At 53.7% G+C, this 16,196-nt stretch overlaps 1 protein-coding gene across 9 annotated transcripts in view; it reads left to right on the top strand.

Moving 5' to 3' along the window:
• The window catches only part of MAP4 (microtubule associated protein 4), a 150,018-nt gene that overhangs the window by 123,040 nt on the left and 10,782 nt on the right, over positions 1–16,196 (top strand). For 3 of the 9 annotated variants that reach the window (XM_077790011.1, XM_077790010.1, XM_021538978.2), the window contains 7 exons: positions 3,417–3,517; positions 4,455–4,661; positions 6,219–6,396; positions 10,025–10,084; positions 10,550–10,845; positions 12,542–12,664; positions 15,394–15,486. In XM_077790011.1, coding sequence (XP_077646137.1) covers positions 3,417–3,517; positions 4,455–4,661; positions 6,219–6,396; positions 10,025–10,084; positions 10,550–10,845; positions 12,542–12,664; positions 15,394–15,486 — 1,058 coding nt within the window. The remainder of the gene's footprint in view (positions 1–3,416; positions 3,518–4,454; positions 4,662–6,218; positions 6,397–10,024; positions 10,085–10,549; positions 10,846–12,541; positions 12,665–15,393; positions 15,487–16,196) is intronic. The other 6 variants (XM_077790018.1, XM_021538980.2, XM_077790021.1 and 3 more) reach the window with 4 other exon arrangements.

Below are 16,196 nucleotides of genomic sequence, written 5' to 3' on the forward strand. Positions count from 1 at the left end.
CCAGCAGTGTGATTTTGGGATGTGTGATTTTCACCATCAGGAACAGGAGTGGTAAGAACAGGGGATGAGGCTGGAGGCACTGCCAGCCCTGCCAGCAGTGTGGAGAGAAAGCTGCTGATGGCAGGGCTGTGCCTGGGAGGGATCCATGGAAGATTCCAGCTGGGAATGTCCTTCCCTGGCTCCTTGAAGCCCCTTTCCCTGGGGATGTCCCGTGGTGCTGCTGACTCAGCCGGGTGAGCAGCACCAGGAGCCAGCTCGGGGCACAGCAGCTCCAACAAAAAATGCTTTTCAAATATCTTCCAGGGGGTTCTGGCTGTGCTTGGGGGAGCAAGCAAACTCAAAAGTCTCCTAAATCATTCTTGCAGCCTAATGAACAAATTTGATTAAGGTTTGGCAGCTTTTCCTAATATTCCCTGTAACTAGGAAATGGTCCCAGTTCTCTGCTCTGAGAACACCCTCGTAATTAAACCATGAATGAGGGCAAATGTCCTGATGAGCACAGGACAAATGAATATTAAACCCCAAACCTCTCCTTCTGTAATCCCTGGGGGATGGTGCAGGGTTGTGTATCCTGGAATGTCAGAGTCTGTGAGAGATGGAGCCTGAGTTATAAGTAGGGAAGGTTTTTACCCAGTTCCCCTGGATTAATAATAATAATAATAATAATAATAATAATAATAATAATAATAATAGAATCATGCAATGGTTTCATTTGGAGGGACTTTAAAGCCCATCCAGTGCCACCCCTGCCATGGCCTTGGGCACTGCCAGGGATCCAGGGGCAGCCTCAGCTGCTCTGGGAATTCCATCCCAGCCCCTCCCCACCCTCCCAGGGAACAATTCCTAATTCCCAATCTCCCATCTGACCCTGCCCTCTGGCAGTGGCAAGCCATTCCCCTTGTCCTGTCGTGTTTTTTATTCACCTTCTATTAAGCAAAATGAAATAACATGAAATTCATGTTGTCATTGGTTCAGACACGTGGAAGCTGCTGGAGTTCAGATCCTGAACATTTGGGTGTTGTAGGATTTGAGGAGCACTCCCTGATCCTGGGAATTCTTGTCGTGGGTGCTGCAGCCCCTCGTCAGCCAGAGGTTTAATGTTGCTGCTGAATTAGCTGGAATAATTAATGACAGCAGCTTCCAGCAGCTGGGAAGTCACCTTGATGTGGGGGATATTTGAGACTGGCAGGGTTCCAGAGGAAGCAGGGAAGCACTGGGAAGGGAATGGGCAGGAGGCTGTTTTTCAGGAGAGGGAGCTGCTGACAACTGCTGCTGCTGGCATTGCTGTGGATGGAACTGTGAAACGAGGAGAAGAGAAAGCATTCTTGAAATGCAGGGGAGCAATCAGGTAGAGAGAGGAGCCAATACACACCAGCTGCAATACCAACGGGTTTTCCAGGTGAACGGACACAATTCCTAAGGATTTTGCATTAAAGCAGCCTCTACATTTTGCTGGTTTTCCTTCACAAGGCTCTTGTGTGGTGCCCAGGATGCTCAGCCCAGTGCTGCAGAACTGGCAGGCCAGATGGGTAGGAAGGGGTTAAACCAATTCAGGGGGAAAAGGCTTATCCTGAGCTTACCCTGGAGTCAGAACATAAGAACAACAAGCCATACTCTGGTAGGAGGGAGGCACGGGATGATTTTATTTTCCTGGCTTGTAGCAGGACTGAGCCATCCTCTGGGACGCTCCTGTCAAGTCTGACAAGCAGGAGAACGGGGAATAGAGACTAATTTCCAAAAGATGTGGAGAACAGGCTGTTTGCTGCTGGAATCCTTACCCTGGGCTTGTCACAATCTGTTGCAGGGTTATAAAAAGCAGTGTCCAACACGGATAAGGCTGGATTTGAATCCCCAGATGACAGGGGAGATGCAGGAATTCATGCTGGGCTCGTGGCACGGGATCCAGCCCAGGGCAGTGTGGTTGTGCAGCTGCACCCTGGGGAAGGAGGGCCTGGAAGTGATTTTTAGGGAAGCTGCTGCTTGCTTGTCCCCTGGTGCTGGGCAGCACCAAGGGCTGCTGTGGGATTTCAGGGATTTGGGGAGAAAACCTGGGGAAACTGTTTCTAAATGAACAATTTGTTGGGTTGGAGGGCGGTGCTGGGGCTGCTGGGGCTGGACACTGCTTTGGGCTCTGGCTTTCCAGAGGACATGAGGAGGGGGTGCTGCTCTCCAGCCCCTCAGGGTGTCTTCACTGTCCCCAGCCAGTGTCACAGCTTGGGTGGCAATGGCCAGAATGAACAAGCACAGGGAAAAGTGGCACTTCTTGGAGCTGGCTCTGAGCTTTGTGCTGTAGCACAGCTCCAGCGAGGTCAGCGTGATCCTGTGTGCCAGAATGGGATCTCCATCTTCCTGCTCTGGGAGTCTTGGAGAGGTTTGGATGGAGAGAGGCATTAAGGACCATCCCATCCCACCCCTGCCATGGCAGGGACTCCTTCCACTGTGCCAGGCTGCTCCATGCCCCATCCAGCCTGGCCTGGGGCACTGCCAGGGATCCAGGGGCAGCCACAGCTGCTCTGGGCACCCTGTGCCAGACTTGCCCAGCCTCCCAGGGAAGAATTTCCTGTTAATAAACAACCCAAATGTACCCTCCTTCAGCTAAAGCCATTCCCTGTGTCCTGTCCCTCCATCCTTGTCCCCAGTGCCTCTCCAGCTCTCCTGGAGCCCCTTCAGGCCCTGGAAGGGCTGTGAGCTCTCCCTGGAGCTTCTCCAGGTGAACATTCCCAGCTCTCCCAGCCTGGCTCCAGCCCTGGAGCAGCTCTGGAGCCTCCTCTGGGTCTCTCAGCAGGTCCAGATCCTTGTGCTGCTGGATCCAGGGTCCTGTGTGACCTTTCCTGTTGCTCCCTTTGGCTCCTGGGAACCCTCCCTGCTCACTGAGGGCTCCAGCTGTGCATGTGGGCAGAAGAAAGGTTGAGCAGGAACAGCTGTAACAATAGGGAATAGCAGGGAACAGAGCCCCACTCCAGGATAAGTGTAAAGCCTGGAAGAGGTCAGAACCTCACCTTCATCTTCACCTACAATTTCTTTATCAAAGTCCCCAGTCCCCAAAAACCCAGTGGTTTTTTTCCTTGATCAATTTGGTGCAACGTTCTTACAATTTCCTGTAACAACTTAAAAGATGAGAAGATTTGCTATTTAAAGTAAATCACAGGTTTCCTTCATCTGCTGCCTGGCTTTTCCCACTGGGATAATACGAGAAATTGGAATCTAACAGCATCTGGATGAACCTGTCCTGTTTCAGGGAAAATCTTTCTTCCTTCAGGTATTCTGGGGTTTAGGAACTTTTCCACTAACACCAGCCTGTGCTGTGTCAGTTCTGATTCCTGCTGCTGCTGTGGTGAATAACAGTAAACTAAAAAACATATCTAAAAAAAAAAATAATAAAGCTTAAACTTAGAAATGTCCTTTCCTTCCCCCAGCCAAGCCAGAGGAGGCCAAAGCAGCCGAGGCCGTGAGTGGGAACGACATCACAGCTCCTCCCAACAAGGAGCTCCCACCCAGCCCTGAGAAGAAGACCAAGGTAGGAGCTGTTCCCTGCTCCCATCTCTGCTCCCAGGGCTTTCATTTCCCAGCTTTTCTGCTCCCTCAGCCGTGCCAGCCCCAGTTCTGTTTTCTGAGCTGCCACCTGCAGCAAACACATCCCACTTCACAGCTGCCAACGGCCCAGCCCGGGCAAACTTTGATAAAAGCGTGGAAACTTCATTGCAGTGACTTCCCTGGCTGGTGCAGTGATTGTAGTAAACACCTAGCAAACGTGTAGTAACCCCTGTGCTCAGCGATGCTCTGGGAGCTGTTCCCAGCACGTTTCTGTGCAGGCAGAGCCCTGCTCAGCCCCCTCTGCCTCTGGGGCTGTGCTCTCAGGAGCTCCCAGCACCCAGCAGAGCCCCCCAAGTGTCCCCAGGAGGGTTGGGGGCTCTGTCCCCCCAAGACCCACGGGAGCTGATCCCATGGGGATTTGGAGCTCGCAATCCCTGCGTGCCCAGAATTGGAAAGCCACGGCCCGTGGATTGCACATAGCCCTGGATGCCAGGAGCACCCAATTACTAATCCAGCTTTACCAGCCATTCCTTCTGTTGCTTTCCATGCTGCTGAAATAAATCCTGCTGGTTTGGAATTGAATGGCAGAACCCCCTCAGGTGCTGCATTTCGGTCTTTGTTGCGCTCAGAAAACAGAAAGCTGCTGCTGCTTCTGCTTCTTCTTCTTCTTCTTCTTCTTCTTCTTCTTCTTCTTCTTCTACTTATTATTATTATTTATTTATTTATTTATTATTGTTACTATTCTTCTTATTATTACTATTCTTCTTATTATTATTGCTATTCTTATTCTTATGATTTGCTTCCTTTAAAATATCACTTTTCTGTTGTTTGCAGCCCAATGTTTTGGTTTACAATGCGCTGTTTTCTGTTGTGTTTCTTTGGTTTTCTCCTGGATTTTGCTTTTTGGCCCAACCCTAAAGCCTGCTGCATCCACCTCCACTGCCAAGGCGGCGAAGGCCAAGGCCTCGGCCAGCAGCAGCCCCAAGCGGCCGAGCTCGGCCACCCCGGGCACAACCAAAAAGCCCACGAGCCCAACTGCAGCTCCTGCTCCGGGCAGCACCTCCAAACGCCCCGGCACCAGCAGCACCCGTCCCTCCACCCTAACTCCAAAAGAGACTAAACCAAAGGTAAGAGGTGCCAGGCTCTGGGGAGCACCCAGGGCTCGCTGGCAGGGCAGAGTCCCAGCCCTCAGCCACGGGGCAGGGCAGAATTCCTGTGCTAGGCTGAGATCCCCAGTGGGATTCAGTGTGTTGGGAGCTGCAGGGGGCTTGGAGCAGCTTCCCAGGGATGGCATCGTGTCCCTGGCACTGAATTGTGTCACCACAGAGGAGAGTTAAAGCTGAGTGTAGTGCTGAGATCGTGCTGATGAGCTGCCGTGAAGCAGGGATCCCAGGCTGGGTTGGGTTGGGAGGGACCTCAAAGCCCACCCAGTGCCACCCTGCCATGGCAGGGGCACCTCCACTGTCCCAGGCTGCTCCAAGCCCTGTCCAGCCTGGCCTTGGGCACTGCAAGGGATGCAGGGGCAGCCACAACTGCTCTGGGAATTCCATCCCAGCCCCTCCCCACCCTCCCAGCCAGGAATTTTTTCTGTAACAACTCCTAAATCCAGACAAGAACATGGGAAACCTAATTGGAGACCTTTGATACGAATACTGAAGAAACACAAATCCTTGTGAACGCTCCATATTTCCCACCAGTGGTCATTTTATGATGGCTGGTCACTGCAGAATTGCACAGAGAGGACTGATAACACTTAGAAAACTCTGGAGATTTGTAATTCCCCAGAAGAGAGGATTCATGGACAATGTTGCATCTGCCACATAAGCAGGGAATCCCCATGTGTTAGGAATGGGAGGTGTCCCTTGAATGTCTCCTATGTTAACTTGTGATCTTAGAGAGTAGAAGAATTCAGATTTTAAAGGGATCATCAAAATCTATTTCAGAAGCTTTTACTGATAGCTGAACACCACCACTCCTGCTGTATTAAGCTCAAGTTACACTCAAGCATTTTAGTGTCTTCTAGAACTAACTAAAAATAACAGAAGGCAAATGAAAGTCCAGGTGTAAATCTCTGCTTTTCTCTGAGCTGGTGACTGGATTGGTTCAAGTTTTTGTATCATTCTGAATCCCTTCTTGATAAAATAATATTTATTCCCATGCATTAATCCAGTGTTTCCATACCTCAGAGATCAGGCAGTTGACAAACAAGTGCCTGACCAGGAACAGCAGGAAAGAGTTTTCCAAGTGAGGGATGAGCCGTGGACCCCTGATTCCCAGGTCCCCACTGTTGAAACAAATTTCAGCTTAGGGAGCATTGCTGCTCCTGGAGGATGGGAATCTCTCCCAGGAGCATTGCTGGTGTTCCGATGGTTCCATTTTATCCAGAAATCAAAACCTCCTTCCCAGCTGGAGAGGCCTCCACACATCAGAGCTGAGCCAGCCCTGGGCGGGAGCTGCTCCTCCGCAGGGTCCGTGCTCCGCGTCCTGCCCTCCACACCATCACTCGCTCCATCTTTAATGATGTTTTAATTGCATTATGACCTTCCAGCAGCGCCAGGCTTAATTAAGTGCCGAGGAACGTCGGCGATTCCCGTTCTTTGGGCTCTCCTGGCGCTTCCCCTCACGCTGAGCGCGCCGTGTGCCGCCGCCGCCGCTCCCTTGTGACGCCGCCCGTTCCTTCCCAGGTCGCGGATGCGAAGCCCGCGGAGAAGAGAACCTCCCTCTCCAAGCCTCCATCCTCCACCACCGCCAGGACTCCCTCCAGGAGCTCCTCTGCCGCTCCGCGCACCACGGTGCCGTCGCCGGTGACGGCAGCGGCCGCCGCCAAAACCACGGTGGCCGCTGCTGCCAAGAGGCCGAATTGTGAGTGCTCCCCCCTTTCCCTCGGGATGGGCTGGCCTCAGCAGCTGCAGGCTCCTGGCTGAGCAGCACCAGGGGCTCTGCACAGCTCCTGGCAGGAGGGGACAGCCAGGGAACGGGACGGGAGGAGGGCAACGGCCTCAGGTGGAAATCGGGAATGTTCCTCCTGGAAAGGGCTGTCCAGCCCTGGCACAGCTGGTGGAGTCCCCACCTCTGGAAGTGTTGGAAAGCCACTCCCTCGTTGCCTGGATTCTGACAGTTCTTCTCTCCAGGGCTTCCTCTTCCAAATTCCACTCAGGGCCAGCCTGGATCAGCTGTGTGTGATCTTGGGTTAATGCAATTATTGGACACACTTGATTTAAGAGTGGGTATTCTGTTCCCTCTGTACTTTGCCACAGGAACAGAATAAACACTAAATAAAACCTCAGGAAAGCAAATCTTTGCAAGAGGACTTGAAACACCTGAACTGGTGTGTGAAATCCAAAAGGGTTGAGCAGAAGTGGAGGATTTTTTAGTAGAGCAGGAAGAATTTGACGCTGAAATCACGTCGGCTTCATCCAAAAACTGTGTCCCACCCAGACTGCTGCTAAAGAGGGATCCTCCCATGAGTTCAACAGGAAACCCGAGCAGTGTTTTAGATAAACTAACACTGTTCTCACTCCTTTTAATGGAGCTTGAGAGATTTAACATCAGATAAGATTATAGTTAAGTCTTCTCAAGTCTTTTCAAATTACTGGACCTCAGTGTTTTTGTCAAATTTGTCAATAAAAATGTAAAGTGACACAGGCTGGTTTGAATCCAAAGCATGGATTCCTATGCCAGCTCTCCCAAAAGAATTGTCATGCTTTAGCTGTGTTGGGATGGATTAATCCTGATGGACATCCCAGACTTTATGCTCTGGGGGAAAATCGAATTAATCAAGTGTAGAGAAGGTGTTGCACATTCCAAGAGCCACATCTCCTGTCTGATCCCGTGGGCAGCCTGGTAAAATTCATTTTGTGTGGTCTTGGAGGCCAACAGGAGCCCGGGAATGCGGGATCTGTTCTAATGAGCTGGGCTCGTTCCTGCTGCCCAAACTGAGCCACAAACAAAGGAGTGTTTGCTGCTGACATCTGAAAGGAGATGGAGGCAGCGATGCAGAGCTGCAGGGAGCTGTTCCAAGAGGCAGGATGAGCAGGGCAAGGGGCTGTGGCACCAGGAACGTGGTGGGACCCTGCCAGAGCACAGGCAGGGCCGTGGGGTGAGGGAGGGTGAGGTCAGCTGAGGGACTCCATGGGCAGGCTGAGAAGTCTGGATCTGGGTCTGGAAATGCACAGGGAAGGCAGGAATGGGAAGAGCATGGGGTCCTGTTCTGGGTCAGGTGGAAACAGGGGTGGGACAGAGGGTGGAAGGTGCCCTGGGGCCTTGAGGGAACCACAGTGAGCCCAGTGCTCAGGGTTGGGTTTGGTTTGGTTTGGTTGGGTTGGGTTGGGTTAGGTTGGGTTGGGTTGGGTTTGGTTTGGTTTGGTTGGGTTTCATTTCTTTCATTTTGTTTCGTTTCATTTGGTTTGGTCGGGTTTGCTGTGGTTTGGTTGGTTTGGTTTGGGTGAGATGTGGGTGGGGACACCCGGATCTCCTGGGGTCACAGCTCTGATCAGCTCCTGACAGGAGGGGACAACCAAGGGGCCGGGCTCTGCTCCAGGGAACAGGGACAGGAGGAGAGGGAACAGCCTCAGGCTGGGCCAGGGGAGGCTCAGGGTGAATATTTGGAATATTCCTCATGGCAAAGGTGGTCAGGCCTTAGAATGGGCTGAGCAGGTGGAGTCCCCATCCCCGGAGAGATTTCGGAGCCACGTGGATGTGGCACTTGGGGACATGCTCAGTGGTGGGAAACAGTTCTACTGGAAGGTCTGGCAAGGCTTTTCCAACCATAGTTACTCCATGGATTTAGTTTCTCATGACAAGTGTTGAGGCAGAGAATAAGTTTGGGGTGGAGATGGTGTTTGTGGCTGAAGATGCTCTTTGAGGACAGCTGCTGGTGCTTTTCTCCTGCCAGGCACTCGGTGCCTTGAGCTGCCATCAAGTTTCAGTCATTGTCTCACATGAAATGTGTCTGTAAAGGCCAGGTTTGACTTTATATAGCTTCACTTTTTCAGGTATTTTCAGGTCAGTCTCTCTGCTAAAGAAGAGCCATGGGTTATGTGGGGATTGCTGGTTTGATTTTCAATTTTGTTTCTTCATTAGTTTCTGTCCCCCTCCCTGTGGAAATTACTTGAATGTTTGCACAAGACCGTGTTCAGCCCTTCAGATCAGGCACAGATCAAAGTCTGTCACACAGGCCATTGTCCCAGGGGCTTTGTCTGGGTTTTCAGCACCTCGAAGTCATGCAGACAGAAGTGTTCAGCATTGGGCTCCCCACTGACACCAGCAGACAAAAAACTCTGTATATTCATGTGACATAATATTCCTCTGCCTTTTACATAAACCTAAGTCTGTTCTGTCCGTGCAGTTCCCCCAGTTAAAGTTGTGGTCTCAAGGAATGAAATTAGGTTGGTTTGCCAGCCCCTTGTTTGAAGTGTTTGCTATTAATTATGTATCCATCCTTTAGGCCTTATTAAATTATCCAAATGGGTTTCACCTCATTAGCTGGAATCTTATCTGGGGTGTTTAATTGAATGCTTTTAGCAAAGTCAGGGTGGAATGATCCAGACTAACTTGGCCTGTAGTTATCTGCCTCTTCCCCTTGGTCTTTTTGGTATTGATATTCCATAAAGGACCCTGACAGCTGCTGGAGTCTATCTAAAAATCTGAGACTTAATGAAAATTAAATATTAAAAAATGAGGCTTTTCGTAATTTCTAACTTGGGTCTTTTCCATGTATTATTTCTTTTAAATGTTGCCTTCCTTTGGCTGTTGAAATGAATCAGATTTTACCCAAACGTGCTCGTCACTGATAGTAAAAACCCTGCAATTTCATGATCAAAGAGTTCTTTAAAATTAAGTCTCATGTCTATTTTTCAGTCCGTGGTTTTTTGCCTTGAGCAATTTGGTGTTTGGTTTTCTCCTGCTTGGAGAAGTGTGGCTGCATCCCTGGTTTAGAGTGTCCTCTGTGCAGTGTAATCAGGTCATGATCGTTGGGCTTTGCCCAAAGGCAGCTCAGTTTAGGGATTGATTTTTGGGTTTATACAATTAAAATAGCAGCCAAAATATGTGCAGTAACTCCTGTGCAAGAAAATTGGCACGGGGAAGGACTGGCCTGGCAATGAGAGCAAGGTTGGGCAAGGACAAATGTGGGGCTGCTTTTGTTCCTTTTTAAAAAAAGGGAATGTTTTGGGATGAGTTCTGTTGCTGGGTTGGGTTTTTTTTTAAGAAACAAAGGTGGGGCAGGATTAAAATTCTCCAAGGGAGTGCTGCCAGATTTCGGAAGTTCCTGTGAGGGAAAATGCAGCCCTTGCCCCCAGGTGTGTGGTGTCAGCCAGCGAGGATCCTTTGGCGTGGATGGGGGCTTTGGCTGCCAGACACGAGGGGTTCTGTGCCAGCAGGAGCTCCCTGGCCAGGTGCTGCTGCAGAGCAGTCACTCCCTGGGCTGCTCCCAGCCCGGAAGGCTGCGGGGATGCTCCCCTGACATCCCGGCCGCTGTTTCTCTTGGCAGCCATCAAGACGGACGCGAAGCCGGCAGATGCCAAGAAAACCCCTGCAAAGTCTCCCACAGGTAACCGCTCGCTTCGCTTCCCGGGAAACCCTGCAAGGCCATGGAGCCCAGCCATCCCCCAGCACTGCCAAAGCCACCCCTGACCATGTCCCCAGGTGCCACATCCACATGGATGTCACATCCCTCCAGGGATGGGAACTCCACCATGTCCTGGGAGAGCCCTGTCCAGGAAGGAATATTCCCAGTATCCCACCTGAACCTGTCCTTGCACAGCCTGAGGCTGTTTCCTCAGTCTCAATCAAATCCCCTCTGTCTGGGGCTGGGGTCACTGAGGGGTCCCTGGACACCTCTGGGCACGGGGCTGTCCCAGCTGGGTTGGACGGGGCTTGGGGCAGCCTGGGCCAGTGTTAGGTGTCCCTGCCACGGCAGGGGTGGGATGAGCTGATCTTTGAGGTGCCAGCTGTGCGACCGAGGCAGTCTGTGTAACTGTTCTCCCTTCCCTCCACGCTCCCTGCCATCCCACAGCAGACTCCAGCCGCCCCAAGAGCGCTGCCGGCAGTGCCGCCAAGACCGGCGCCATTGCTCCTTCCACCAAGGCCAAAGCCACGGCCCCCAAGGCCGCCGCGGCCTCCACGGTGTCGGCGGACGCCAAGAGAGCTCCGGCCAAGGCCACGGGCAGCAAAGGCGGCACCGGCACCGGCACCGGCACCGGCGCCCCCCGAGCGCCGCGCCCGGCCAGCGCCGCCGGGCCCGACCTCCGCAACGTGCGCTCCAAGATCGGCTCCACCGACAACATCAAGCACCAGCCCGGCGGGGGCAAGGTGAGCCTGCCCTGCCCTGCCTGCCCTGCCTGCGCTGCTGGGTTGGTGGCTGTGTCCTCCCCGCTCGCTCCAGCTCCTCGCTGGCTCCTGCTTGGGCACAGGGACCCATCCCCAGCACCGGCGCAGGGACCCGGAGCTCCGCTGCTGCCCTCCCGCCCTCACCCTCGGGCCTGGCACAGAACGCCCTGTGTGCTGCCCACTCGTGTCCGTATCCCGGCCCTTTGCCCCCGAGTCCAGGAGCTGAGCCTGCTCAATGCTGCAGAAGGTGGGCTAGTGCTCCAGGATGAGGCAGATGTGGGTTCCACACCACCTTCCCCATGCCCAGCCCCGAAGCTGGCGTGAAATGAGTCTTGTGGGACCACCCGTGATGGGCACGAGGAGAGGGTAGTGCTGGAAAACCATTGCCAGAGATAAAACCCGGGGCTCTCACTGCATCTTAATGCCCTTAGGTGGCACTTCCACCATCAGCACCTCCCATGGGAAGGACAAAGGTGGGATCCACCACAGGGCCCTGATTGTGTCAGCCCAGCCTAGGCCTGGCCACGTGTGTCAGCAGCTGGGATTCCCCCCCAGTGGGACACAGATCTTTCCATTCTCTTTCCTCCAGCTCTGGTGCTGAATAACCCGGCCCAGAACTTTAATCTGCTGCCAAGGGAGCAGGTTCCATGCTGGGAGAGCTTTAATCTGCTCTCAGGCACATTAAAGTCAAGGGCACTCCTGGCTGGGTGTTGTGTGTCCCAGACAGCATCGATACAGCATGGATTTATCCTCAGAGTCAGCAGTCTCCTGGCTGTGCAGCAGCACAGCACAGCCCTCCTTGTGTCAGCTCAGGGGACTTTAATTTGCATTGAATTGCACTGTCCTTGATTTTCTAAATATTTTCATAGAGTTATTAAATCCTAACGATTGCCTTGTTAAGCAAATTGTCCTTTGTGTAGTCCTGTTTACACTGAGCTGTTTTTAGAGTCTGAGAATGTTGTAGTGTTGGGGAGTTTTGCTCACTGGTCTGTAGGTTAGTGAAATACAAGATTTATGCTGAGCCACCCCCAAAAAATGCAGGTCCTGCTGCACTTCCCTGCATCTTAACTAGCAAAACAATGCGGGCAGGTAGTTGCTGAATTTTTATGAAGCCTGTGAATTTTCCTTCAATTTTCTGCTCAGCTGGACCCTCTGGGTGCACCTGCCCTTTGGTAGATAAAAACTAAAGGAGCTGTTGGGCTCCAAGGCTGAGTGCAGTGTGGCTGGGTGGCAATCTGAGCTGGGAGCTCGGGGTGTGTGTCCAGCAGAGCTCTCAGAGCCCCAGGGCAGCCCCGGGGGTCTGCACCTCCCAGACCTCACCGCATCCTCCCCGTGAAGGAGCTGGTCCTGCACTGCTGCTGGGCTCCCCAGGGATTTGGTTGGATTTTTTTGGCAGGGTCGTTGTCCTGAGGTCTCTTGGATCCTGAGGAAAGGCACCAGGAGCTTTTTGAGAAGTGAATCCCTGCTCTGTGCCCCCAGGGTGCCCGCTGCACCCGGGCTGGGCACTGCTGTGCCCTTGGTGTCACCGTTGCTGGGCGTGGGGTTTTCCTTGGCCTGGGAATGAGAATGTGCAGGGAGTTCTCCCGGGTCACCTGCTGCACCAGGTTTATCCGTGCTCCCGTGCTCCTCCCACACTTCTGCTTTTGCTGGTTGAAATCATCCCTTTGTCTCCATCCAGGGGAAAATAGAGAAAAGGCCAGAGTCAGCCGCCGCCGCGCCCAGCTCTGAGCCCAGCGCGGGCACTAAAGTGGCTCCTAAAGTGGCAGCAAAAGAGGGGGTCCCCAAACAGCCCAATGGGAAAGTGAGTTGCTTTCACACTTTTCTCTGGGGGAGATGAAGGAAAACGTTTCCATTTTTTGAGTCACTGTCCCTCCTCTCCAGCTGTCCTGCTCTCTCCTGTCAGTGGCACTGTTCCTTGCACAGACACTTCCCCTTCTCTCCTGTGCACCCTGAGATCTTCCAGGGAAATTCCTCCAGGCAGGGACCTTCTCCACTCCTGCTGGAAGGGTTTCCAGAGCAGAGTCCTCCTGTTTCACTGCCAGATTAATACAGGGGTCAGTGGGTTTCCCTTAAACCCAGTTCCTCACACACAGAACCAGTTGGCAACGAGGCAGAGAGGCTGAGTTCACAGCTGCTGCTTTTAGGACTGCAGAATATGTGGGAATTCACATCTTTCCTGCCATATTCCCAACCCAGTTGTACCAAAACTCTGTAACTCCACACCAGTGGATGGGTTACTCCAAAGTACAAGTGGATGGCGTGAGGTGGGAGTGCCACAGTTTAATTCCAATATTGTCAGGCAGGAATGGTCAGGAGTGAACAGGATTTGTACCTCTAGGGAGGCAGTGAAGCTCCCCACACTCCGTGGCACAGGTATGTTCCCAGAGCTGCTGTTCCTGAATCCAGCCTTTCACCTGGCTGAGGGGCTCTGGGAACCTGCCCAGGTGAGAGTGTTGGGTGATCCCTGCTGTGCTCCAAGCTTGTCACCTCCTGTAGGAGCCAGGATGCAGCTGGGGCCTGCTTGTGCTGTGGTAAATAACTCAGCTCCAGACTAAACCTGTGTTGTAACTAACCTTTGTAAACACTGGTGTCTAACCCAGTTAACTGCCGTGAGTAGAGCTCACCTAAACCACTCCTCTTGCCTTTAAAAATCACAGAATCACTGAGGCTGGAGAAGACTCTGAGATCACAGAGCCCAGCCATCCCCCAGCACTGCCAAGCCACCACCAGCCACGTTCTCACGCCCTTAAATCTGAGTCAGTGTGAAGGAGAAACCATTTCATTAACCTGAGACTCATCTGAGCTCATTCAGCTGAAGCTGCGACCACCTTCAATAGAAAAACCTTTCTCAGACCCAGCTGTACTGCCCAGGGCTTTGGGGGGACATTATCCAGGGCTGGAGCCAGTCCAGGTGTGGCCATGGAGCAGCTCACAGCGTGCTGGAATGGTGGCTCCTAGGCCTGGCTCTCCCTGCTCTGGCCAGCTGCCACTGGAAACCTCCCAGGAGGCTCCTGGGGCATGGGCAGTCCCATCCCACCTGGCTCTCCCTGCTCCAGAGAGGTTTCCAGGCTCTGAGCAGTCCCATCCCACCCTCTGGGCTGGTTCCCTGCTCTAGGGAGGTTTTCCTGGGTCATGGACAGTCCCATCCCACCCTCTGGGCTGGTTCCCTGCTCCAGTGAGGTTTCCAGGCTCTGGACAGTCCCATCCCACCCTCTGGGCTGGTTCCCTGCTCCAGTGAGGTTTCCAGGCTCTGGACAGTCCCATCCCACCTCTCTGGGCTGGTTCCCTGCTCCAGTGAGGTTTCCAGGCTCTGGACAGTCCCATCCCACCCTCTGGGCTGGTTCCCTGCTCCAGTGAGGTTTCCAGGCTCTGGACAGTCCCATCCCACCTCTCTGGGCTGGTTCCCTGCTCCAGTGAGGTTTCCAGGCTCTGGACAGTCCCATCCCACCTCTCTGGGCTGGTTCCCTGCTCCAGTGAGGTTTCCAGGCTCTGGACAGTCCCATCCCACCCTCTGGGCTGGTTCCCTGCTCCAGTGAGGTTTCCAGGCCCTGGGCAGTCCCATCCCACCTCTCTGGGCTGGTTCCCTGCTCCAGTGAGGTTTCCAGGCTCTGGACAGTCCCATCCCACCTCTCTGGTCTGGTTCCCTGCTCCAGGGAGGTTTTCATGCCCTGGACAGTCCCATCCCACCTCTCTGGGCTGGTTCCCTGCTCTAGGGAGGTTTTCCTGGGTCATGGACAGTCCCATCCCACCTCTCTGGGCTGGCTCCCTCCTCCAGGGAGGTTTCCAGGCCCTGGGCAGTCCCATCCCACCTCTCTGGTCTGGTTCCCTGCTCCAAGGAGGTTTTCATACCCTGGGCAGTCCCATCCCACCTCTCTGGGCTGGTTCCCTGCTCCAGTGAGGTTTCCAGGCCCTGGGCAGTCCCATCCCACCTCTCTGGTCTGGTTCCCTGCTCCAGGGAGGTTTTCATGCCCTGGACAGTCCCATCCCACCTCTCTGGTCTGGTTCCCTGCTCCAAGGAGGTTTTCATACCCTGGGCAGTCCCATCCCACCTCTCTGGTCTGGTTCCCTGCTCCAAGGAGGTTTTCATACCCTGGGCAGTCCCATCCACCTCTCTGGGCTGGCTCCCTGCTCCAAGGAGGTTTTCATGCCCTGGACAGTCCCATCCCACCTCTCTGGGCTGGTTCCCTGCTCCAAGGAGGTTTTCATGCCCTGGACAGTCCCATCCCACCCTCTGGGCTGGTTCCCTGCTCCAGGGAGGTTTCCAGGCCCTGGACAGTCCCATGCCAGCCCACCCCAGGGCTCTGCAGGGTCCCCAGGAGCTGTCCCCGTGGTGCTCCCAGCCTGCCACTAACACTGTCTGTGCAGCTCCTGTCCTTCACTCTCTCTCACTCTCCTCCTCGGTGGCTTCCCCCAGCACTGGGTCCAGCTCCACGGGGTCCCTGGTGGCCCCCGAGCCCCTGGGGCTCTGCAGAATGACAACTCTAACCAGTCCTCTTCCCTTGTGTTGTTTTCCATTCTGTGACGTTCCAGGTCCAGATAGTCTCCAAAAAAGCGAACTACAGCCATGTTCAGTCCAAGTGTGGTTCCAAGGACAATATTAAGCATGTCCCTGGAGGTGGGAATGTAAGTATGGGTCTGGGCAAGCTGTCTGTCTGCTAACTCCTTCTCTCTGCTCTGGTGGGTGTGCCAGCCTCAGCAGCTCTCTGCTGGAGCCCAGGGCTCCTGGAGACATCCAGCCTGGAGGATTGCTGCTTTTCTTGGGGCTGCCAGGCTGCACCTTGGTTTTTGTTTCAGTGTTCAGCTGCTCCCTGGGCTGGCCGTGAGCAGCCTCGGGCTGGGGACGTGGCTGAGCCTGAGCTCCCTGGGGGTTCCCTCAGCCCCTCCTCACCCCCTGAGCTCCCTGGAGCCTGCATTTCCCAGAGCAGATCCCTTATGGCCTGGCAGTGCCTGTTACTCTCCCCTGGCCAGCTGGAGCCACACTCATTCACTCCTTGTTTCATAAAAGAGACTTTGGAGCAGGCAAAGACTCTGGGACTGAACCTTTGAGCTGAGATTAATTTCTAAATTTAAAGGCTGCTGGTATCTCTGGCAGCAGGGCTGAGCTTATTAAAATAGAAAGTTAATCTGGTGGTGTCTGCAGCTTGGTTTGGGGTGTTGGGTGCTCCAAGGGTCTGCCAGGCAAGCCAGGTTCCCTGTCCAGACCTAGAGGCTGGGAGAGCCACGAGCGTGGTCTGGGGGCTCGTTCAGTGGGGCAGATCTGTGACAAACCTGGGCTGATGGCACAGGACAGGTTCAGGAATGCAAAGTTTGGGTGGATTCAACACACTGAAGGA

This window comes from Lonchura striata, chromosome 1 (genome assembly GCF_046129695.1).
Source record: "Lonchura striata isolate bLonStr1 chromosome 1, bLonStr1.mat, whole genome shotgun sequence".
Lineage (NCBI taxonomy): Eukaryota > Metazoa > Chordata > Aves > Passeriformes > Estrildidae > Lonchura > Lonchura striata.